At 32.8% G+C, this 25,342-nt stretch overlaps 3 protein-coding genes and 1 long non-coding RNA gene across 8 annotated transcripts; 1 reads left to right on the forward strand and 3 right to left on the reverse strand.

Annotated features, from left to right (window-relative positions):
- Positions 1 to 635: 635 nt before the first annotated feature.
- On the reverse strand, positions 636 to 2,493 carry LOC114875969 (protein NipSnap). The gene is made up of 5 exons (XM_029186883.2): positions 2,160 to 2,493; positions 1,852 to 2,034; positions 1,456 to 1,624; positions 1,123 to 1,390; positions 636 to 995 (listed from the first exon to the last, which is right to left on the reverse strand). Exons 1-5 carry the CDS (start codon positions 2,243 to 2,245, stop codon positions 847 to 849), a joined length of 855 nt encoding a protein of 284 aa, XP_029042716.1. The 5' UTR covers positions 2,246 to 2,493; the 3' UTR covers positions 636 to 846.
- Positions 2,494 to 9,297: 6,804 nt separating this feature from the next.
- Positions 9,298 to 9,993, reverse strand: LOC123988320. The gene is made up of 3 exons (XR_006829903.1): positions 9,904 to 9,993; positions 9,647 to 9,714; positions 9,298 to 9,470 (listed from the first exon to the last, which is right to left on the reverse strand). It is a non-coding gene; the product is annotated as an uncharacterized LOC123988320 (long non-coding RNA).
- Positions 9,994 to 13,158: 3,165 nt separating this feature from the next.
- Positions 13,159 to 17,597, reverse strand: LOC114873791 (RUN domain-containing protein 1). Of its 4 annotated transcripts, none has more exons than XM_046287915.1 (11): positions 17,509 to 17,524; positions 17,253 to 17,387; positions 16,972 to 17,156; positions 16,790 to 16,883; positions 16,558 to 16,725; positions 16,007 to 16,187; positions 15,845 to 15,939; positions 15,012 to 15,773; positions 14,840 to 14,937; positions 14,676 to 14,770; positions 13,159 to 14,599 (listed from the first exon to the last, which is right to left on the reverse strand). In XM_046287915.1, exons 3-11 carry the CDS (start codon positions 17,148 to 17,150, stop codon positions 14,493 to 14,495), a joined length of 1,779 nt encoding a protein of 592 aa, XP_046143871.1. In that variant the 5' UTR covers positions 17,151 to 17,156; positions 17,253 to 17,387; positions 17,509 to 17,524; the 3' UTR covers positions 13,159 to 14,492. The 4 variants fall into 4 exon arrangements, with proteins under 4 accessions (XP_046143871.1, XP_029038313.1, XP_029038314.1 ...); XM_029182480.2 differs by having other exon boundaries at positions 17,253 to 17,390; positions 17,509 to 17,523; XM_029182481.2 differs by having other exon boundaries at positions 16,972 to 17,153; positions 17,253 to 17,597.
- Positions 17,598 to 17,679: 82 nt separating this feature from the next.
- On the forward strand, positions 17,680 to 25,164 carry LOC114873788 (transcription elongation factor SPT6-like). Of its 2 annotated transcripts, none has more exons than XM_029182464.2 (11): positions 17,680 to 17,865; positions 17,941 to 18,028; positions 18,193 to 18,374; positions 18,450 to 18,569; positions 18,652 to 18,803; positions 18,880 to 19,132; positions 19,207 to 22,241; positions 22,333 to 22,849; positions 22,913 to 23,150; positions 23,221 to 23,623; positions 23,694 to 25,164. In XM_029182464.2, exons 1-11 carry the CDS (start codon positions 17,827 to 17,829, stop codon positions 23,896 to 23,898), a joined length of 5,232 nt encoding a protein of 1,743 aa, XP_029038297.1. In that variant the 5' UTR covers positions 17,680 to 17,826; the 3' UTR covers positions 23,899 to 25,164. The 2 variants fall into 2 exon arrangements, with proteins under 2 accessions (XP_029038297.1, XP_029038298.1); XM_029182465.2 differs by having other exon boundaries at positions 18,196 to 18,374.
- Positions 25,165 to 25,342: the final 178 nt, after the last annotated feature.

Here is a 25,342-nt window from a genome sequence, read left to right on the forward strand (position 1 = left end):
ATAATCCCCCTTTACTTCACTTGCTCTATGTTTATGTATGTGTATAAAAAATGACATATGTGATTACTAATAACATAGCTTTAACTTTTAAACTTGACAGCATTAAATGAAAGTAAATTGTTCATACAAATAACATTGTAAAAGTTTAAGCAATACTGAAGTGTTTTCGAAGTGGAGCGATCAGAAAATTAAAACGTAAAATAGACTCACATAAATCGTTTTTTATATGACATAGTTTAATTTACGATAATATTCTTCATCACGGTGGCGAGTATTTTACTACCTTTTTAAAACGAATATAGAACACAAATAATATGAATTGTAATTAATTTTTGTTAGATTAACACACATTCTTCAAGTGATGACATGCTCATTACCTGAAATAAACAGTTCAGATTGATCAAACTTTAATGTATTAAGTAGATAAGAAAAATATTTAATAAATGTAGGCATTTTCTAATTATTTCATTCTTTTTTTTTATAGTAAATAGTTGTAAAAATACTAACCTGTCTCACTGATGATTTTTAATAGTTATATAAATATTAATAAAAAAAAAGTATGAAGAAATATTTGTAACTGTAACAACAAATATCTACCTGCAAATAAAGAATGAAGATATACTTACTGCATAACATTATAACAAAGAAATTTAAATTTTATTAAAATACATTTTAGAAGTTGTAACACAACAAAATGCTATCATTTTTTTTTTTCATATTGAGCGCTGAGTTTATACAGGTGTAAACGTAATATAAATTATAACAAATGTTTTTACAATGTTATAATATAGACATAAGAAATAAATCTTATTATACAAATGCATTTAGATTCATGAAAGTAAAATTTTATTTTGTTGGTGAAAAGCTAGTCGGACTCAATATACGGGAATGCGTTTCCCTTATTAACGGCACTGTATATGCAACGCATGCGTCCCATCCTGGAGATCTCCATGCACTTTCGCGTGTTTCCATCCGTGCTTGGAAATTTTTGTAGCCTACAATTCAAGGTACTTATGACAGTAATGAATTCAAATATATGTTGTGAACTTAATACTATTTTAACAATACATATTATTTCATCTGATATACTAAGATAACTTTAAAACGGAATAAAATACCCACACCAAATGTGATGAACATTATATAATCTGCCAATTTGTGAAAAGAAACCAGCAAAAGGTTCATTATTATTACTTCTGTAATTAATGGCCTTGGCCCAGTTATTACCCCATTCTATCATAGTACCAGGTTTCAACCTATAACTACGTATTTCATATATGTTTGAACTGTTTCTTTTCGTTAGAGGAGGCCAATAACTAAATGCCAATAAATATTGCAGATAGCGTGATCGCAAATACTTTCCATTTTCCTTAAATAATTGTTGGTATCCCTAAAAATAAATGTTTTTATGCTATAAAATGATAAAATTGCTATGTATATATGTATGTAGAATACCTCAAGATTAGATAATGCAGCTTGGGTATGATCAACGTTCTCATATCCACCAGAATATTTCCACAGGTGTAGAGCTTGATCAACATCACCAGCTACAACATTCCATGAACCAACTAGTTCCAATTTCAATTCAGACTTCTTGGAGTTTATAAAGTTAACAATCTCTTCACTGTAATATCCCAAAATACAAACATGTCCCAATATAATTTCCTAATATAAAAGAATTCTCTGTGCATGCCAATTCTGCGACATAAATAAAATGTAATATTTTTTTGAAACTTTAAAGAAAAGTGAAAGGAATTTTTGTGCATTTATTCTAAATGGATTTGAAATTGAAAGCAAATATCTGTTACTAAGATGAAAAATGTAAATTGCAAACTGAATTTATACACTCACTAATTGGTCATATATTTGTCAATACAATCAGGTCGGATGTTGTGCGTATGTAAAGCGTAAATAACTCCTTTGTCTGACAGCATCCGTGAGTGAGACTCTTTGGTTGGCTCGATTGTTCTTACAAATTGCTTGTATATCCATCCGTCGTTGATATCCTGTCGGATCGATGACCTTGCAAAAGATCTACAACACACACGATGTGGCTATTGCCCTAAAAAGCCGCCGTTTAGACTAACTTCGCGTAGTCTATACGCGAAACAAATGAAAAAAGAATCGCTCCTCAATGGTTTGGAATCGTAGTCGCCTACCGGCTGTTAAGAAATGACGGTATTTTAGTATTGCCGATCACTGTAATTTGTTGTGCGACTCTGAATCTTCTCAAAACAGCAGCCATTCTTACTGGATTCTTGTATGCAAAGATTTCTGATGATTTGCGTCCAATCAAGATCAGAGTCCAATTTGGACAGCGCTGTAACTAAACGCGGCGCTTTCAATTATACTCTTCGGGAGATTGAGGATTAATATTGATTTATTCTTATTAATAATCTCCATTCGCGATTTTTCTTTCTACCACAAAATGACTACCAATGACTAAATGACTACCACCGTGGAATATACTTCTCTGATAAACCACGATTTCAATCTTACAGCGCTTGCGTCTTTCGATACTATTTTTTTTATTATGTGCTGCGATAAATAACGTCGAATCATCGCTGTCTTAAATTAGTTTCATCTATTCATGAAAAATTGAAATAATTTATGCTACTATATATTATTAGTATATATGTATATGCTATAGAAATATATTTTACAATATCTTTATAATGAATCATTATAATTCTTCAGTATTAACTTTCAGTTGTTTAATTTAAACAATGTGCATACTGATCCACATCAGCAATGTTCATATGTTTTGAATTTGAAATTTGTATTCATAGCTTTCCCTCTTTATATATTTAGATGATAAAATTTTTATATTACATTTATATTTAATCTATATATGTAATTTGAAAAGCATTATTCTAAACAAAGTTATGTTGTATTTTTTAAATTGTATTAGAGACAAACTAAAAGTATATACATATGTATGTACCATATGTACTCATGCCCGGGCTTTTACTTGTCGCGACGTGCTAGTGCTGCACCACGTGGCCAATTCTTACAAAAGAGTAGAAATCTGTAAAACTATACCCAAATTAGCATATACAAGAACCGCATCCATTATTAAAGAGGTAGACACGGGTAATGCAGCGAGGTGACATTATCGGCAAAAATGGGTCTAAAAAGGGATTTACCGGAATACACTGTTTATATAGAATAAAATCGGAGATCGGTTGTGTTCTTGAGGAGTGGTCACAGAAACTGTATAATTTCCTTTTCGTAAAACAGTTGTTTTACCATAGATGTTCTTACATTTAACTTCATTTCACAATTCTTATTGGATTCCTGGCATTTTAAATTGAATTCAGGCATAGTTTCTGAAAAAATATAACAGAGATTAAATAGACAAACAAAGCACAAATTTCACAGCCAATTCGCTCGTATTATTTGCTGCATAATTAATAAATGTACCATAGAAATAATGATACAGTTATTAATTAGTCATCAAATAATAACGATTGCCCAGGTCTCACCGCGAGGAGGTTGCTGCGAGTGGAGACCCACCCTACCTCGTCCCATCCACCCTCCATTTATGCAAATTTGAATTTTTATTCAAAAACATCATCCTCTTGATGCACATTTGCAAAACGTTTCGACTGTTGTGCAAACGAACAACAAAAGGAGCATTATTTTTATTCACTACCTACCTATCTACTTATCTATACATATATTTACGTAGATTTTTGCTTTTTATTCCTATCGCAATATTTTTAATTTTTGATTTTGATTACAGATCTGTAATTAATAAATATGCAATTGCATATTTGTCCTACATACTTATACTACTAAGAATATCTATCTATCCGAGCGCTCGTAATTATATTAAAAATTCGCTTAAATCTAACGCTTCCTAATTAAACACTGCAGTGTTTGACGATTATATCTTAATGACTATATACATAAATAAGTCCAATGAATTTGTTGAGTTTGTTGTCCTCGTCAGAATACTTCCTAAAATAAAACTGAAAAGGATTAAACATAATTTAAGAAAATAATAAGGCTCATCTAGCCTTAATCATAAATTTACAACCTTCCTGAAAGAAACAGAAAAGGATTAAATACAATTTTCGAAAATAGTACGGTTCAAATATTACCACTCATTTTTCCTTTTCAATCTTTTTCACCTGGTTTTACTTAATTGGATACATTGAATTCCATTTATGGACGCTAGATTTTATATTACATTTCTTCCAGTCGATTATCTGATATTATTATTTCATACTTCCTATAAAGATATTACTCTGTAACAGAAACTGATTAATTGAATCCAGATAAAGACAAAGAAAAATTAATAGCTGGAAAGAAGACACATTAGTAACAATAAAATTTTATAAATGTCAGAGTGGTTGTTAATAATTCAAAATCAATTTGATACGAAATATGAATTTAAAGAAAACTTCAGTACCAAAATAAAGAGAAAAAAATTCAGAAAAATATATATTTGAGTTAAGTGATTTGAGTTAAGAACATTAATTATTTCATTTTATTGTATTTAATATTCGTTCATTTCGCGACAAATAACACACAATATTTTAATTGAAACAACTGTCTTTTACTGCAATATATAGTACGTACAACCACGACTCTACTCGACTTTATTGCATTATATTATTCAATACACCTTTCAATGCAAATTTATTGTAAATGGAAAAACTGAAAAGAAAATCACGAGTGGACTTTGCTTTTCAGGAAAAGAATTTGAAAATTTATAAAAGTAATTTAATTAGCTTCTCCGTAAGCTTGAAACGAAACATCGCGATCAAAAATTAAAACTGAACAACTCGAACAACAATTACCCACTACTTTTGTTTAAATAAAGTAAAATAAAAATTTAATAAGCTATCTCGAATGAACAAATATTCCTTGAAATAAATTATCACCAATCATCAAAAAATAAAATGAATTTCCATTTTGAATAAAACTTTGAATAAAGTTCTCTTTAAAACTATATCGTATATAATAATATCCTGAAAACATTAAATTCATATATTATTTAACAGTATTTCCAATAACCGAATGCTCAAAATTTTCAAAATTAAAAAATGGGAAGAAAAAAGAATGGGGGCATGGCAGTGGGAGGGAGGGTACAGGGGAACCTGAAAAGAAAAGTTTGACTGCCCATGAGAGCAATCCCTAAGCAAATCCTATAAAACAAACCGAAATCACACGCAACACTAATTTAAAAATTGCAAACATTCTGAACTATGACAAAACATCGGCTGGCAACGAAGGGTCTCACGCCCCCTAGTCTTACGCCAGACGCTACATACCACCCACCCCGCCTGGACGTCGTAACGCCAGGACAGAGTGCACCCCTTCGCTAAGAGCGCTACCCGCCCGTCCAACACGTTGCATCCAACGGTGTCAGATTGACGGACGCTCATAGTATAGACAAAAGGACTGCAGTTTAGAATATGGTAACATATTTTCATATGTTCCGTATTCTAAAACTGCGCCTGCAAAGGCCTAGTAATGCATGGGTATATCTCCCAGAGATGGTGTTCACGGTCTCAGGCCGCGGAATCCTTAAAAGGACTCCCACCGAATGTGAGTCATAGTTACTTCCACTAATTTAATAACAATCGCGAATTCATTCGCAACACTAATTTCATTAATTATAAATATAATATGTACAAATTCTCGCGTACGCGTGAAGGCTGCTTCAGTATGCGCAACGCTAAGCTGAAAAAAAGAAAAAAAGAGAAAACGCGTACTGTAACGCAACACTACTCAAATCTACCGAATTTTGTAAGACGCAACACTAATCTAAAAAAGGGGTACAGCCAATCCAAGGCTGTACCACGGCAGCTGGTCCATAGCTGCCTTATGGACCATGGCAACTCCACTGGATCGTTTTTGGGCATTTCTAATGCAAAACGCGAATATTCATTACCGCAACACTAATTAGCAGGGAACTCTATAAACTAATGCAAAGCAATCGCGTATTTATAAGTCGCAACACTGGGAAACAATCGCGCTAATGTCATTCGCAACACTATCTTTAACAGACATGCAATTAAAATGTAGAAAAGGGGGATTCTCAAACCGTGAATTTTTTACTCGCAACACTAATTTCATTAATTATATAATATGTACAAAAGCGTACGCGTGAAGGCTGCTCCATTATGCGCAACACTAAGCTGAAAAAAAGAAAAACAGAGAAAACGCGAACTGTAACGCAACACTACTCAAATCTACCGAATTTTGTAAGACGCAACACTAATCTAAAAAGGGGGTACAGCCAATCCAAGGCTGTATCATGGCAGCTGGTCCATAGCTGCCTTATGGACCATGGCAACTCCACTGGATCGTTTCTGGGCATTTCATCATATATCGCAACTCTAATGCAAAACGCGAATATTCATTACCGCAACACTAATTAGTAGGGAACTCTATAAACTAATGCAAAGCAATCGCGTATTTATAAGTCGCAACACTGGGAAACAATCGCGCTAATGTCATTCGCAACGCTATATTTAACAGACATGCAATTAAAATGCAAAAAAGGGGGGATTCTCAAACCGTGAATTTTTTACTCGCAACACTAAAGCAATCAACATTAAAAATCAAAACTCTCAAAAATCTTAAAGCAATCAACATTGAAAAGTTACATTCTATTTTAAAGCAATGCAAGAAAGAAACGCGATATTTAAAGTTTGCAACACTAAATGAAAATCGTGATAATCATGCATACGTAACATTAAATTGAACCGTGATCGATATTCATTCGCAACACTAAATTGAACCGTGGTCAATATTCGCAACACTAAATTGAAAACGCGATTTGCCCAAAATCATGGGGGTCACGGGCCCCCTCTTCTCCTGAAATTACAAAACTACAACTACAGGCAAGCACAGTGACAAAGTAGTAACGATAATGATTTCCCATCCTTTTTTGCAAAAGGATGCAAAATCATTAGTGGTTCCCCTCTTGAAAGACAGTTTGTCGGGGCGCTTCGGCATATAGCCTTTTCTTTCTTCGGGCGGTCCACCCACCTGAAACTTATATGCAAAGCTCGAGACTTGCAAATTCGCAAAACAATAAAAAACAATCAACAAAAAAGAAAAATCGCGAAACTCTAATTGACACGTGGACGAAAAAGGACTTTATATAAGTCGTTGTTCGTGCACACGTGCCGTGCTCGAGCAGAACTTGTGCGATTCGTGCCTTCGCGATCGCGTATGACGACTTATGAAGTCGCCAAAAATTTGAAAAATTGTACAGATAGAATCGAAGGCGAACGGCATACTCCGTTCGTATCGATTGGATCGTCAATTCTTCAAATATATTCCAGGTACAGGTTGATCACGCGAATATCGCGCCTACCCGACCAAGAGACTGTGACAACCTGTCCCGGTCCTACTTACTTACAATTTATCACACACACCAGAAGGTATACTACCTACCTACCTAACGCTATATTTAAAATAGGCAAAATCACATTCTCACAAAAATTCATTCCACGACCCCCATACACTCCACTCGGGCGCAAGAGCCTAAACTAGGGAGAACGTCCCGGGACGCCTCCGTCACCCGAGTTTCATCTCACATCACACTCTACGGTACGTACCATTTTTCACTGAAATCGTCTGGCAAGGCTAGCAATCATTGCGTATAATGATAATTACAAAATTTAATTAACTACTTTGATATAGAATATTTCATAATAATGGTAATAATCATGGTAATAGTAATGGCAATATAATAATAGTAATGGTAATAATATTATTTGGTTTGTACGTTCATTGTACATCTTGTTGAATAAAATATTATTTCAAATTAAAAGTTAAATGAAAAAGTTATTAAACCGACGCAATTCCACAGCCTAAAAACACACACACCATATGTGGAAATTACGTCGTGCACGATATACTAACACAATGCCAGCCGCTTATTAATTATTATTCTTATGAACTAGGTCATCGTGCCCATTGCCTCTACCCATCCAAGTAGCACCTGGGCACGTGAATGGGCTTTGGCAATAAACACGGAAAGGGTTAAACCTGAAAATCCTGATCTACAAACATGATTAGTACATAAACATCTAACGGGCTAATATTTCACTATTTTAATTTAATAAAAGTGACTCGACTTTGTAAATATAAAGCTTTAAGAACAAATACTGAAAAAAAAAAAAAAAAATAGAGCAACTATGACGCAAACATGGTGCACTGCTAATATCAGCTGGCAACGAAGGGTCTCACGCCCCCTAGTCTTACGCCAGACGCTACATACCACCCACCCCGCCTGGACGTCGTAACGCCAGGACAGAGTGCACCCCTTCGCTAAGAGCGCTACCCGCCCGTCCAACACGTTGCATCCAACGGTGTCAGATTGACGGACGCCCATAGTATAGACAAAAGGACTGCAGTTTAGAATATGGTAACATATTTTCACATGTTCCGTATTCTAAAACTGCGCCTGCAAAGGCCTAGTAATGCATAGGTTTGTCTCCCATGAGATGGTGTTCACGGTCTCAGGCCGCGGAATCCTTGTAACTAATTTGATTAATTAAATAATACATAGGATTGAGTTTAAAAACCAAAAGGATTCCCACCGAATACTAGTTAGTGCATCGTCACATTTACTCTCGCGGAAATTTCTCGCAACACTAATTTAAGAAATGCAAAATTCTAATAAAAAAGAATTTAAGGTCTCTAATTAAGAATTCTTTGTAGTGAAAAATGAAATTTATTGCGAAAATTAATAAAACATCCTCGGGCGATTCCCTCCTCAGAGTAACTTTTCAAGAATACGCAAAATGTGTTGAAATAGATCACTCTGACTTGGAAATCTACCCGTCACGAATTGTCTTCTTGCACATAAATTGTTCAATTTTTCATGAACGTGTAATTGAACTTTACTACGCGTAAAAAATTCTCAAATTATATTTGAATTTACAATGTATAAAATGTAATTAAATCAATGTAATAGCATCATTAATATGTATATCCAGTATACATATTACATAATACTATCAATATTATATTCCTTTGAACCATCGCAATAACTAAGTCAGATAATATTTGACAACTGTTCTATTACAGACAAAATAAATAAAATTGTTTCGGTATTAAAATATTGTAATTCCACAGTTAAGAACATTTAAGAACATTTAAAAGCATTCATATATTTCATAAATATCTATTGGAATAAGTGGAATTAAAATGATATTAAAACGCGGAGTACAAGAAGACCTACCCTGAACTAAATGAAATGAAACAATAAAAATATTACTACTCATGGGTATAATCATACCCATGGTCACTATGCTTGCTAACTACGTATACAACTAGTAACCCGTGTCGATTCGGACCATTCGTCCTACGACATGACTGGGCACCAGAGGAACCATAAAACATGCGACTCACCGTTCGCAGATATACTCTTCTTCCGACAGTCAAGTAGGAGGATGGACAACACCAGGTAGGAGGCTGCCTTGTAGGAGAAGATTCATCTGTAACAAAAAAAGAAGAATTACGGTTAATTTTGAAAATTATCAATTTTTATTCTAATAAAATTATATATGAAATTGAATTTTATAAAATATTAGCAATTAATAAGAAACCTCAATTATCAAGTATTGAAATTGAAAATTATTCTATTTTAATAAAAAGTAATTAAGTGACGTACCAAGACGGAAGTCGTGAAGAAAGCCATCATCAGGATATCCAGGAACTCGGCAAAATAAAAAAATTCATCTGTAACAAAACAAAAAAGAATTACGGTTAATTTTGAAAATTATCAATTCTTATTGTAATAAAATTATATATAAATTTGGATTTTATCAAATATTAACAATGAAAAATAACTCTCAACTATCAATTGTTGAAATTGTAAATTATTCTACTTGAATTAAAATTAATTAAATAAAGTAATAAGATACTTACACTCTTTCCTTATGGAGCAACGCCCAAGACTCCTCTTCAGTGGTGGATGATTGACTCTAATACCGATATCGAACAATTAAACAAAAAAAATTAAAAATAAAGATAAAGATATAAAGTACTAGTAACGCGACCGTGAATAATTTCCGGCGAACAATTGAAGTGACTCTACTTTCCCGATGAAAAGAGAAAAATCAGAGCCGCGATGCTCTAGAAAATATTATATAATGCGCAGCAAACACTGACTCTACTTTCGCGTGATTCCTAGTTGTACAAACGCAACTCTATTCAGGGCCAGTTCACCCTTGAAAAAATCAAAACATTGGAATTATGTTCGTACAAACACTGACTCTACCGACCGCCTTGCGCGCGGCCACAACAATTCCTGAAAGAAGAGATTAGTGAGGAGGTTGGGGATGGGTGGAAATAAACAAAACAAAACCAACATTCCTCTTATTGAACGTTCGTTCAGGAAATACTGTTATTACGTGTAAATGAAAATATCTGTGTTCGTGAAATAATAATTGTAATAATTAAATGTTTTAAATAATTGTTGATAATTATTTCAATGAATATTATATGGATAGAAAATCATAGTTAAATAAATATAATAGACTATTTTATTAAAGTAGTGGATTTCTGTTGTTAAAATTGTAAGCACACTAAAAATTGTTGAAAATTCTATTACGTCGTGATTCATAAATTGTCTAAATTCTTTTCAATAAACAAAGTCCAATAATTAATCATATTTAAACAGCATGTGATTTAAAAACGTGATTCTATTTTAATTTAAACTTGCATCGAAAGCTGGATATTATAATATAATTACTACGATTTAACAAAAATAGATTGTTTAAAATAATTTATAATTGCAGAAGAGAAGCAATCATTTGCAGTAAAATACGAATTATTTCAATTTTGTTTTAATTTAAAACAAATGTATTAAAATACTAGACAAAACTATTTAATAAAATGAAAAATTAATTATTCTTTTTCTATGAATTGATTAAAGAAAAAAAATATCTCTGATCCTTTCTTTCTTGGTACCTTGGTACCAATTAATTATCAAAAATGCTTACAATTAACAACGACTCCATGAAAAAAAAGTAATAATAAATATTAATAATTGATTACAATAAATTGACAGGTTACCAATTCTTTACGAAATTGTATTTTAAACCAATATCCGTGTCATGGCGTGGTACCATGTGGCGTCTTTTCAATATCAACTAAATATCTGTAAACAAATCAAAAATACAAATTCATGTAAATAAAATGCAATCAACAACAATAAAATTATTATTAATAATAAACGATCAAGTTCTGTAGTTTATGCAAAATATTTAAATAGGGATAAGCATACCTACTTATAGAGAAGGACGCTCTAACACGTCTTGTCACCCCGACGTTCGAGGGAAGAATGACACGAGAGCTTCCTTCCCAACGAAGACCGGCAGATAACGTTCGGTGTTGATCGGTAGTGTTCGGAAACATTCGGTGTCGGCCGGCTCTGAAGCAGGTAGACGAACCGATTTCGTAATATGTATTGTAATCAATTTTCACAATTTAAGGCAATAAATTATGGAAAAAAGTACCAAAAACGAAATAAAATTCAATAATGTTTCAGAAATTATCAATATAAAAGGGAAATAATTAAGATAATGCTGTTTCAATCTGAATCTGAATTCGCGACAAGGGTAAAAAATGTTAGCTTACTCATTTCTGAAGACAACATGGAATTGATGTCAAAAATGATGACCCTGGTCTTCTCTTCAACTTCGCTTTTTGTTCTCTGTACTTCTGACATCTAATACACAATTCAATATAATATTTTAATACTATTTAATGTCACTTTGTTACAAACGCGTGCACTCGCGACGAAGCGTCAAAAGGAAGTGACGTAACGAGTCAGATCCTGCGTACATCGCCGATCACGACAATTCTGATTGGGCAAATGGGAGGAAGACGACTCTGATTGGTCGAAATAAGACGGCCAATTACCGCCATTGGTAGAAACTAAAAATTGCATACTTCGTAATTTTAACGGAAACGTTACATATTAAATACCAAGGAGAAAATCGAATGCTGTGTTTTTTTAGCAACACCTATCTTGATTTAACTTTTATTTATTTGTAATTATGTAATAAATAAAGACAGATATTATTTTGAAAATAGCATTCTATGTAGTGATTCTGCTAAGAAGTATTCGATAAAATATTATTTCTGGTATATATAAAGGCATTTATATACAATGTATCGAGAAACATAATAGGAATAAGGGAAACATGAATATATCAAGGAAAATGCTGATTGAAATCACAGAATAATGTACCTATAATTGGGGGTGGAAATTCAACTTACGAATAGATAACCTTAATTAAGCTCGAAAAGCTAAATCATTTTTCAGAGTTTAAAACAATAAATTATGAAAACAAAGTAAGAAATCGTCGATATGGAGAAGAAATAATTAAGATAATACTACGACAATTGGAATCTGAATTCGGAGCAAAACATTTTAGCTTACGCATTTCTGAACCTTGTGGAATTGATGTCAGAAATGACGAATCTAGACTTCTCCCCAACTTTTTCTACTGTTTTTCGTACTTTTTATACCACGAATACAATTTAATATAATGTTTTAATAGGATTTAATCTTACCTGTTACAAACGCGTTCACTCAGAACGAAGTTTCGACGAAAAGTAACGTACTGATTCAGATCTGCCCACATAGCCAATCACGACGATTCTGATGATAAGTAGCTGCCATTGGCGGAAATTTAAAATTGTGTACTTCGAAACTTTAATACTAAAATAAATGTTCAAATAGTAAATACACTATTATACTATTTAACGAGTAAATAGGTTTTATTAATAGTTGTTGGGTATTTGTATAAATGAAATAGAAATTATTTTATACTTTTTAGTACATTTTGTTGTAGAAATGAAGTATAAGTTATTTTACACTTTTTAGCGCATTTCGAAGTTGGTTGTATTTTTTGTTAAAAATTATTTTATCCTTTGAAAAATTTATATTTAATAATGTTATGAAGATTTAGAAAAATATTATATACCTTACTACGAATATCGAGGAATTATCGACGAGATACTACAAACATGTTGAACAAAAAGCTCCTATAAAACTTTTACTGATGTACATATAACTTTTACAAGGAATAAACAACCAATTTCATACGTTCTATTGTTTCCTTCTCTCCTACAGAGATCAAGATACCAGGACATTGAATTAAAAAAACAAAGTACATTGCTCCATAAATATATTTTCGCATACTTCTTTTCCCAATAAAGTAATGTCAAATTATTATGTATATAAAAAGCAGATATTTATATTTTATGATACATGTGACATTCTTAAAGCTATCTTCTTATACAAGGATTATCTTATATAGGCGACATAGTAATTGTATATATCTGCATATACATCTAGTAAACTTTCAACTACTGAAAATAATATGTATTTTCAGAAGTTTATTCATCTTTCGAAATGTTATTTAATGTTGATAAAATCAGGAACCGTGTTACTTAAAGAAATATTTATAAGATCTATATCTGAAACAGTATAGAAGAACGTGATTCTTCATACAAATCTTTTCAATTAACTATACAGTGGAATGATTAAATATTTCCTTTAACTTTCGTTACTGATTTCGAGTAACCAAATATTTATATTATACAAATTAATGATAAAATTTCATAAATCACAACAAAGATAAAATGTTTATAACATATTATAACATCAAAGTTTACATATGCATACACTGATACATGTCATTAGATTTAATTACTGTTTCAATGATATGTTGCAATTAAAGTGTTTATCTATTACTTATAACATGTAAAATAATACTAAAATTAAATATTATGAAACTGTATCGATAAAATGCTAAAAAAAAATCTTTGGTTTGTTCTTTGGTTTTTAATGTTAATTCCTAGTAAGAAGTAATATGAATTTCTTTAAAAAGTTCAACATTAACTTTCAATAATTTTAATCACAGTGAAACCCACGTTCTTTAATTGTTATAAACCTGATTTAAATTTACGAGATTACTTTTGAAATAATGTATATAAAGGTCCTAACATTTTTAATTTATTATTCTATTAAGAACGTGCAATATTCGAAGATATACTTCAAATTAACTAGATAATATGCTTCAGTCCATGTTACATCAGGCAGCATTGCATTATTACCTGTACTGTTTTCTTGTATGTATTTATATATTATAAAATTACCATTAAGGTTTCTACGTGTAACATGTTTTATCTCTATGCAACTTTTAAGATGAAATAATAGAAAAAATATTCAAATTCTGAAAACTCAGTACTAAAATACTGACATGTAAAATTATTACAGCTCGTTACGCCGTCAATAATTCTGCGCTAAAGAAATGTGATTAGAATATTTTTTACATAAATGTTTTAAAATCATAAAAATGGCATACTATTATAAGGTCAATATAAGGTTAAAGTATACTGTTTCTTATTATGTGATCGCGATATTTGATATTTCGTGTCTTTTCCGCTAAAAATGACTACCTGCATACTCGCATGTATGTAACTCTTGACATGCTGTGTAATCAAAATGCATCTTTTATATTTTGAAACTGTCTTACTGCCAAGTCAACCGGTAATTCAAATTTGTAACTAGTAAGACGATCAAGCGTGTGAAACGCGTCTTGAAAACCTGTTAGTAACAGTAATATGCAAATGTTGCGATTATCACTTATCTCAGTAACAATAGATTGTATGTTAATAGTTACCTGTCTTCACAACATAACTCCACGATGCATAATGATTTTCAAGAAGGTATTGACATTGTAAAATAAGTTTTAACCAAACAACAAGTTTGTTAGCACTAGAATGACAAAAATATGTTTTAGATTTTTATTTTTATAAAGAGACAGGTAGAAAGATAGTTACTTACTTTAGGGATGCACAAATAAATGCTTTGAAGTGGGAGTCATAGCTTCTTTTGTATGGAGTATGGGAAGCAATAATATTCCCTATGGTTGTTAATAAGCTCTAAAAGGTTTAATTATTATACAGAAGATTGATCATTACAAAAAAATTATATATTTAAAGTACATTACCAATACCTGTTTAGAAGAAACATTCCTTCCACCTGCTAGATCTAGATTAAAACTCTGAGATAATTTCTGTGCCGGACTAGAATTATAACGATGACCGTTTTTAATTTCGTAATACTTCAGCACTAATTCCCATGCATGCATCAAATTAGAAGTGGAAGGATTTCTTTGGGGAAAACATCCCACGAATGGTACTACACTATTAGAACGCGCATCAGACATTAAACCGTGTTGCATTAAGTCACGTATGGATGTTGCTAGATGCTTCCTTACAGCGGATGTTACTCGAACACTACAATGTGATGTGGAATCTGAATCCGAGGCATAATCATTATCATTAGTAAAATCTTCATCTTCTAAATGACGTTCGCTTTCTGCAATGGTCTCTATAACATGTTCAACCGCGATATCTAATCTTGTTCTTAAATCGCGCCAATTATGAATGGAATTTTTTTTGAAGTTCCTTCGCACTCGTTCACTGCCGCATCCTAATTGGGACACTAGGAACATATGCAACAGAACTACAACTTTCTTAACAGTGTTAAGAGTTCTGGTTTTACTTTCCTCTTCTATTGGTTTTCTTTTAAACGATCTGCTAGCATACGAAGTGGAAGTAGCAGAACCGCTGGTATGCACTGGGCATGCACAAGTGCAGGCTAATGTTTCTGTGCTAACTTCTCCTTGAAGGTAATTTATAAAACGCTCTAAATCTGCGATTTGTGTTTTTAATTGGGACACTAATTGCTCCTTCATTTTTAAAGGACTAACAATCTGAAACCAGTTTTAGATTTCCTTTTTTTTGTTCACCTTGTTAATTCATTCTACAAAATAAAAAAATTTACCTGACTTATAGCATAGTCTACTTGCCATCTTAAATCATCAACCGGTAATTTACAGAGATCATCAACATCAAAATTTAATTTTTCTTTCAAGTGATCTGAAAAAAAGTTTGTAAGTTTACAGATTCTGGATTCTGTAAAAAAAAGAAACTTGCAGAAACTTACTAATTATGATATTCTGTCTTTCTAATATCATACTTTGGGGTAGCTCTGCATCACCAGTTTCATAGGCATATTTTTCTAGATCCTCTAATTGAGACTTTAGTTGACATATCAATTCTTTTTGTTTAGTTCTTTGTAATGCCATTTTAGACTCAACATCAACATCATTAATTACTCCAGATATCTATTAAATTGTACACACAAAGCATTCAACTATTTTTTTTGCTCTTATTTTATGTATATGTAAAAATTCAGGAATATAAAATTAGGATTAAGATCTATGAAATGAGAATGATAAACATATGCACTAGAAACAACTTATACAAAACGTTTTATTTTTAGGTATAATATAATTAATATTTAATAGCAGATAGAAAAATATATCACAGATAAATAGAAAACAGCAAAATATATATCACAAATTTCTATGCACTTCTGCATATTACAAGCAAAGCGAAATTATACCATCATAAGCTAAATATATAAAACAGATAAAAACAAGAATAAAAATAATATAATAAAACAAAGATACAGTAGATTTTTGTATATCTTACGCTTTGCTTGCAGGACATTGGAGAAGTTGGTGTAATTGATTTACTATCAAGTGACAAACTATGTGGAACATCAGGTATCCCTCTGAAAGCAAATTCTTCTAATTCTTTGAGCAATGTTTCCTTTTCATTTGTGGGTGCATCAACAATCTGTCTTAAACGAAATTGAACCTAGAAATAATATTCTTGATGTTCAATTGATTCATTTTTAGACAGACTTTAATAAATTCAATACCTGAGCAAAATGAGTGGTTAATGCTATAAGAGATGAATTAAGCATCTCCTGCTCTTCCTCCAGTATCTTCAGCCTTTCCATATCATATGATAAACTATGAAAACGTAACATATCAATGAGATAAAAACAATATAATTAAAAGACTGTAGTTTTTCTATATTTATTGAAACCAAAGTGCTCACTTTTCCATATTGTCAACATATTTATATTCATCGGAAAAATCATTGTCACCATCGTTCGCTCCGACGGGTGCCCATCTTTCACCTGACGGTCTGTCGCTTTCATCCGAATTTTCAATATCCTCATTCTCGCAACCTTTATACTCTCCGGTATCCATTTTCCTATCGTTTACGACTTCCATTTTCTTCTAAAATTCAAACTTACATTCATCAGTTCACTTGTTCTATTCAAACGGAGACGACTGAACGTTTTGGTATCTCACAAATTTTTCATTCCTACGTACCAGAGTTTTGCTTATTGTTACAATACATTACAACGTTCAGTCTTCCACCTTCGTCACGGTTAATCTATTAATTAACTTCTGCGCACGTGTACGACTGAAAACGTCAGCTGTGGTTGTCGATTTTGCGCTTTGCACCTGCTAGGGCGCATTTTCACATTAAATTACTTCAGACATCGCAGATGTAGGATTCGTTTAATTTTTACGATGAAAAATAATACAGTAATCAATTAGGATTTATTATACACGATTGTCATACCAACTGTGCTCTGTATATACAAATCTCTGAGGGTGTCTGGGATCCCCAAAATAATGAGCTCTTGAGAAAACAAAATCATGTCCAATTTTTCTGTGTCTGTAGTCACTGTATGTACATAAATACATACACACTCTAGCAGGCACTCTAGTATGTATTTATGTACACACATTCGCATAATATCGAACAGCTGTACAGATGTCACGATCAGTCACAGTTTCTTGTTGCGAATTAGATTCTTTCCGTCTCTTTTTCGACTTTGTTCTAATCTTTTCTACATACTTTTCCTATACAAACCTTGCAGATTAATAATAAGGAAAAATGGCAGATTATTTGGACAACGAAGCAGAGGAGAGCGAGGTAAATATTAGAAGGTGGAATACGCAAAGATTTTAAGTTTGATTTCGTATAACCTAATATTCTATATTACTTTAGGAAGAGGAGGAACTCGATCTTAACGAAAGGAAAAAACTTAAAAAATTGAAAGCTATGCACGACAGTGACGACGATGAAGATGATGATGGTAGGGAAGGATTTATTGAAATGTTGATACTATTAGACAGCATTTGTATATTATCTTCTTCCAGACTCTTAGGATCTTAATATTTGTTTAATGCTGAATATTTCTTTCGTAATAATGCTTTTTTGTAATAGATATATTTATATTTCGTCTATTTTAATACTTAGAAGATGAGGGAGAAGTACCAGGGCTTATTGATGATAACCCAATTGATGATAACGATGGTGAAGACAGCGATGGATCAGAAAGATCTGGAAAGCGTAAAAAGAGTGATGATGAATTTGATGATCGTTTGGAAGATGAAGACTATGATCTGCTTGAAGAAAATTTAGGAGTTAAAGTTGAAAGGGTATATAAAGTGAACAAAAAATTTATAATAAATTTATTGTATTCAATAATTAAATATCGTTATAAATTTTTCTAGAAACGTCGATTTAAACGTTTACGTAGGATACAAGATGAAGAATCAGAGGAAGAAGAAGAAAGAGAGGCAGGTGATGAAAGGGATGCTATTGCTAATGAACTATTCACAGTCTCTGGAGAAGTAAGCTTTAAAACACAATTTGTAATATGTGTGAAACTATAAAAAAATCGATGAATTAAAAATAATTTAACTTTATTTATAGGAAGATGAGGCAAGAAGTGAAGTTAGTCATAGAGGCGAAGTTGAAGCATATGATGAAGAAGAGAGTGAAGATGAAGATGATTTCATTGTGGATGGTGATGGTGTACCTATAACTGAAAAAAGGAGAAAGAAGAAACCTATTTTTTCGGACGCGTAAGAATTATTTTCATTATTAAAATGGTATATCTAAAAATTCGACATAATACTAACGTTTATTTTAATAATATAGCGCCTTACAAGAAGCCCAAGATATCTTTGGTATTGATTTTGATTATGATGAGTTTGAAAAGTATGGAGAAGATGAATTTGAAGAAGAAGAAGAAGAAGAAGATGATGACATTGATTATCTTCATGACGAGGCCGAAGATCGCCCAAGACGATCGAAAAAGCTTTATAAGAAGAAAAGTACAAGGAAAAGCATTTTCGAAGTATATGAACCTAGTGAACTTATACGTGGACATTTTACGGATGTGGATAATGAGGTAATCATCGGGAGAATCTTAATTTTATTGTTAGTATTTATAGGTGAACTCGTATACTGATTTGAATATTTTAGATCCGTACTACAGACATTCCTGAACGTATGCAACTTCGTACCGTTCCGATCACACCAACAGCGGAAGGTTCCGATGAATTAGACCTCGAGGCAGAATGGATATACAAACAGGCATTCTGTCAGCCCACAATTTCAATACAAGACGCTCATTTAAATGAAGAAGCCAAAGAAAGAGCTAAAAAGGGTCCACAAACGGTTGGAAAAATTAAGAAATCTTTGGAATTCATGCGTAATCAAAACTTTGAAGTTCCTTTCATCTCGTTTTATAGAAAAGAATATGTTCTGCCGGAATTAAACATCAACGATTTGTGGAAAATTTATAAATTCGACGCAAAATGGTGTCAGCTCAAACAGAGGAAAGAAAATTTGTTGAAATTGTTTGAAAAAATGAGAAACTATCAGTTGGATGAACTTATGAAAAATCCCGATGCTCCGTTGCCCGAAAATCTTCGGCTTATTAAAGACGATGATATTGAACGTCTTAAAAATGCTCAAACTTTTGAAGAATTGAATGATACTTATCGACATTTTATGCTTTACTATAGTCAAGACGTATCAGCGATGCAAGAGAGTTTGCGTAAAAAGGAGAAAGAGAATCGAAAGAAAGCTAAAATAGAAAAAAGAAGGCAACAAATTGCAGAAGCTGAAGAAAATGGAGAAGATCCCCCAGAAGAAACTGTTGGAGATGATGATGAAGAAGAAGAGGGAGATGATTCATTGAAACAACCAGTTAGGAAAGGCCCTTACTTTATCTGTAAGAAGGCTGGTTTAGATAGTCTTGCTAAAAAGTTCGGTCTCCCTCCAGAACATTTCGCCGAAAATCTTAGAGATAATTATCAACGACACGAAGTAGACCAAGAGCCGATAGAGCCTGCAGTAATAGCAAATGAATTTTGCTCAGCAATTTTTAAGACAAGCGATGAAGTACTCAATGCTGTGCAATTAATGGTTGCGATTCAATTAGCGCACGAACCATTGGTGCGTAAATGTGTTAGAGAAATGTATATGGAAAGAGCAAAGATCTCCATAAGGCCAACTAAAACAGGAATGAAAGAAATCGACGAAGGTCATGTACTTTATGGATTAAAGTATCTTAAAGATAAGCCTGTACGAGATCTTGTTGGTGATCAATTTTTAAAACTAATTATAGCAGAACAGGATAAATTAATTACCATTTCCTTTAGCGACACGATAGAAGGGAATACTACTAATAACTACATTGATGAAATAAAACAATTATATTACAGAGATGAATTTAGTAAAAGCGTCCAAGATTGGAACGCATTACGAACTGGCAGCGTTGAAATAGCTTTAAATCGCATTGTTATACCGCAATTAAAAAAGGAATTACGAAATAATCTTTTGATGGAATCAAAGGAATGCGTTATGAAGGCTTGTTGTCGTAAAATGTATAATTGGATAAAAATTGCTCCATATACTTGCGAATTCCCCGATGAAGAAGACGAGGATTGGAATACCAGTAAAGGTCTCCGCGTGATGGGTTTGGCTTATGTACCTGATCCATCTCAGTCTGCTTTTACCTGCATGGTTTCTCCGGACGGTGAATGTACAGATCATCTAAGACTACCACATTTAATGAAACGCAAGAACAGTCCTAGGGAGAATGAGAAAATGATGAAGGAAGCTGATTTATTAGCAATTAGAAATTTTATTGCCACAAAGAAACCACATGTTGTGGTAATAGGTGGTGAATCTAGAGAAGCATTAATGATATCTGCTGATATAAAAGAATGTATTGCTAATCTATCAGAAGAGGAACAATTCCCTTCTATTCAAGTAGAAATATATGATAACGAGCTTTCTAAAGTTTATGCAAATAGCAACAGAGGAGTCTCTGAATTCAGAGATTACCCAGACTTATTGAGGCAAGCTATATCTTTAGCAAGAAGAATGCAAGATCCTCTGTTAGAATTTTCACAATTGTGTACCATAGATGAAGAAATTATGTGCCTTAAATATCATCCTTTACAGGATCAACTTCCTAAAGAGGATCTTATAGAAAATTTAAATTTAGAATTTATAAATCGTATAAACGAAGTTGGGGTAGACTTGAATAGAGCGGTACTACATCCTTACACAGCAAATCTGGTACAATTTGTATGCGGTTTGGGTCCCAGGAAAGCGCAAGCTTTAATTAAAATCCTAAAACAAACCAATCAGAGGCTAGAAAATAGAACACAGCTTATAACAGCGTGTCATATGGGACCTAAAGTATTTGTTAATTGTGCTGGATTTATTAAGATAGATACGAATAGTTTAGGAGACAGTACCGAAGCATATGTAGAAGTATTAGATGGGTCTCGGGTGCATCCAGAAACTTACGAATGGGCGAGAAAGATGGCTGTAGATGCTTTAGAATATGACGACGAGGATGCAAATCCTGCTGGTGCTCTAGAAGAAATTCTTGAATCACCAGAGAGATTGAAAGATTTAGATCTGGACGCGTTTGCTGAAGAGCTTGAAAGGCAGGGTTTTGGAAATAAATGTATTACTCTTTATGATATAAGAGCTGAACTGAATTCTAGATATAAAGATCTGCGTATACCTTACCAATCTCCGAATGCTGAAAAATTGTTTGACGTTCTGACAAAAGAAACTCCAGAAACGTTTTATGTTGGCAAATTAATCATGGCAGCAGTTATTGGAATAAGTCATAGAAAACCACAAGGAGATCAATTGGATCAAGCGAATCCTGTTAGGAACGATGAGACTGGTTTATGGCAGTGTCCATTCTGCTTGAAAAACGACTTCCCTGAATTATCCGAAGTATGGAATCATTTTGATGCTGGTGGATGTCCAGGAAAAGCAACAGGAGTTCGTCTAAGATTGGATAATGGAATATCTGGCTACATTCATGTAAAAAATTTGTCCGACAAACATGTTGCTAATCCAGAAGAAAGAGTACGAGTTGGTCAAGTAATTCATTGTCGCGTAATAAAGATAGAAGTAGAACGGTTCAGCGTCGAATGTACCAGTAAATCAAGTGACCTTCTTGATAAAAACCACGAATGGAGGTAATATATGAAATAATAATTATAATTTATAAATATCTCATAACGATATTAATTGCTTCCATAAATTATATTTAATGGAAATTATTTTCAGGCCACAAAAGGATGTTTATTATGACACAGAGGCAGAGGAGAAAGATGTTAAGGTCGAAGAGGATGCTAAAAAAGCGCAGCAGAGGCAAACCTATGTAAAACGTGTTATAATTCATCCCAGTTTCCATAACATAAGTTTCGCGGAAGTTGAAAAATTAATGCAAACCGTGAAACAAGGAGAGGCGATAATACGTCCAAGCAGTAAAGGATCTGATCATTTGACAGTGACATGGAAAGTTACTGACAATATCTATCAACACATTGATATAAGAGAGGAAGGGAAGGAGAACACATTCTCCTTGGGTCGCAGTTTATGGATTGGCAGCGAAGAATTCGAAGATTTAGATGAAATTATCGCAAGACACATTAACCCAATGTCTGCGTATGTTTCGGAACTATTAGACTTCAAGTATTATAAACCAAATGTTGAGGGTATTAAAGATAAAGCAGAAGAAATTTTGAAAGAACAGAAGAAGCAAAATCCTGGTGGAATACCATATATTGTGTCTGCTTCTAAGGTAAGATTGATATATCCCTTAATATCTATATCAGAAATTTAATCGTATTTCTTCATGTTTCAGAATTATCCTGGAAAGTTTATGCTTTCATACTTACCACGAACTCGTTGCCGTCACGAGTATGTAACTATAACATCGGACGGATTTCGATTTAGGGGTCAGATGTTTAGTAGAGTAAATGATTTGTTCCGTTGGTTCAAGGAACATTTCAGAGATCCTATACCTGGACAGAGTACACCTGGTACTCCACATGGAGCTATGACTTCTAGAACGCCATACAATGGTACTCCAGGAGTCAATGGTAAGTTTCATGATATCATAAAAAATGTTTAAACGTTGCAATGGTTTGTAATTGTTTTTTATAATTTCAGGAGTGAATTCGGATGCGATACAAAGGGTGGCACAGAGTCTGCCACATCATATGCTACATTCCCTTTCTAAAGTAGCTAATCAAACACCACATCATTATCCGCCGTATACTCCAGGAGCTGCCAGCGTGAATAATTATGGAATGTATGGAAGTACCCCTTATACACCTTCAGGTCAAACTCCATTTATGACTCCGTATCATACTCCGCATCATACACCTCACCATCCACAAACACCTAGCCATTCTCAAGGGCCGTTCTTACAACCAATCCCTCCTGCCATGAATCCAAATTCACACAGAACCGCGAGATCACATAGATCCGTCCCTTCTGCGAGTGATGCAACGAATTGGTCAAAAGCAGCAGAAGCCTGGGCTCGTTCAAAACAGACTACTTCCAAGGAATTGTAAGTTTCCATCGTCAATAGAAACGTCGATGTTGAATTAACAATAATAATATTATTTCTTTTATTTTAGTAATACTACTCCAAGATATGACGAATCTAGAAAAACACCTCGAAATCAAGAAGCCCCTAATGAAAGAGCGACTCCGCGTAATAGAACCCCTTCCGCACGTACGCCGTCGTATAAATCTCCTAGAGGAACACCATTCACAAATTCTAGTCCTCGCAGTATGTCTCTCGGAGATGGTACTCCTTTGTATGATGAAAGTTGGCAATAACATGTTCTATACGTAGTTAGGACAATTAGTTACCTGAAGCTATACTCTACTCTATTAACAAAGAAAGGAGATAAGTAAATTGAAACAATTATTATGTATGATTTCTTTCAATGAACATGAATTGTTCTCTGCGACGTTAAGTATTTATTATGAGTACAAATCATACATTTTTCTATCAGTTTTTTTTTTCTAGACTTTTCTAATGAATTTTCATTTGTGGCTTCATCTAAAGACATATAATTTGTATAGACAAGTAACAGTGTGAAATCAATGGAATTGATTTAATATGGACTTCATATTTCAGTTTAATGAAACATTAGTTTCTATTGCAGATATGTTCAGGGTTCTTTTTTCACTTATACATAAGATTTAGAATATTCTACCTCAATGAATCTACATTTTCAAACAATAATAATACACAGTACACCTGTAAAATATATATATATATATGTTTGCTCAATATAACAATTATTTTGTTCCACAAAACATGACATTCAAATGGAAGTACTGCCCTAATCAAGAGGTATGCATAAGTTTTATTTGTACAAGAATCAATTTGATACTAATGTATTACTATAAGAACATGCAATTTCGACATATATATTTTACTATGAAAAATTAGTAATATTAAATATATAATAAGTAAAATGTCTCTTTCTTTAACCATTAATACTTGTACAAATTTATTTAAAAAATATCATATTAATTCATTTGATTTTAACAGTTTTCACAGGCTAGTATTATTTTATTGTTTACTTATCAAAATATATCAAAAAGTACATAATTGCATATTTTGTTACAATGATCTTGATTACTTCAGTGAATAATAACAGTAAATAGAAAAGTGATTAGTGAAAATGGAACTAGGAACGATTAGCTGAAATTTTAACAAATACATAGCGTCTTGGAAAAGCATCGAAACCAGTTATAACGACTCGGCCATATTTGGAACGGATTTTTATGTTCTTATGGTCGCACAACGGTCACAACTTCCCACACGTTGGTACGCACGTTACTGGAGATGCAGACACATGATTCATCCAGAATGAATCTTTTTTTTTTTTAAACGGTGCAACCGTATGTAGTCGAAAACATATACATATATATCTATTTTAACAAAGCATCCACTATTACACATATAAATGATAGAGCATTTATTATCCAATACTATATTTGGATTGTAGAAATTGTGCAAAATGGATCACGACAATTATAAACAAAATATATAGTTAGTTCAATAAACAATAAAATGTGTAAAAAAAGAAACATTTTGCATTTGGATCTGTTAACTTTTCCATGTTGAGTGAGTGCAAATGTTAAAAGCACTCTGACGCCAAAGCGTAAAGGATTAATTTGACAAATGAAGTGAAACAACAGTTACATTATACAACCATGTGTTTGTAGTTACAAGTCTTTTTGAACAATGGAAACGGTACCGGGAATG

This window comes from Osmia bicornis, chromosome 11 (genome assembly GCF_907164935.1).
Source record: "Osmia bicornis bicornis chromosome 11, iOsmBic2.1, whole genome shotgun sequence".
In the NCBI taxonomy this organism is placed as follows: domain Eukaryota; kingdom Metazoa; phylum Arthropoda; class Insecta; order Hymenoptera; family Megachilidae; genus Osmia; species Osmia bicornis.

Coding starts and splice junctions, on each gene's coding strand:
- LOC114875969 (XM_029186883.2), bottom strand. CDS start 2,245: ATGGCTGCTGTTTTGAGAAGATTCAGAGTCGCACAACAAATTACAGTG. Junction 1,625..1,851: donor GACAAATATATGACCAATTA/GTGAGTGTATAA, acceptor GGGATATTACAG/TGAAGAGATTGTTAACTTTA. Junction 996..1,122: donor TAATGTTCATCACATTTGGT/GTGGGTATTTTA, acceptor CTTGAATTGTAG/GCTACAAAAATTTCCAAGCA.
- LOC114873791 (XM_029182481.2), bottom strand. CDS start 17,150: ATGGAAGTCGTAAACGATAGGAAAATGGATACCGGAGAGTATAAAGGT. Junction 15,774..15,844: donor TAGACTATGCTATAAGTCAG/GTAAATTTTTTT, acceptor AACTGGTTTCAG/ATTGTTAGTCCTTTAAAAAT. Junction 14,771..14,839: donor TTTATTTGTGCATCCCTAAA/GTAAGTAACTAT, acceptor TTGTCATTCTAG/TGCTAACAAACTTGTTGTTT.
- LOC114873788 (XM_029182464.2), top strand. CDS start 17,827: ATGGCAGATTATTTGGACAACGAAGCAGAGGAGAGCGAG. Junction 17,866..17,940: donor ACGAAGCAGAGGAGAGCGAG/GTAAATATTAGA, acceptor ATATTACTTTAG/GAAGAGGAGGAACTCGATCT. Junction 23,624..23,693: donor CAGACTACTTCCAAGGAATT/GTAAGTTTCCAT, acceptor CTTTTATTTTAG/TAATACTACTCCAAGATATG.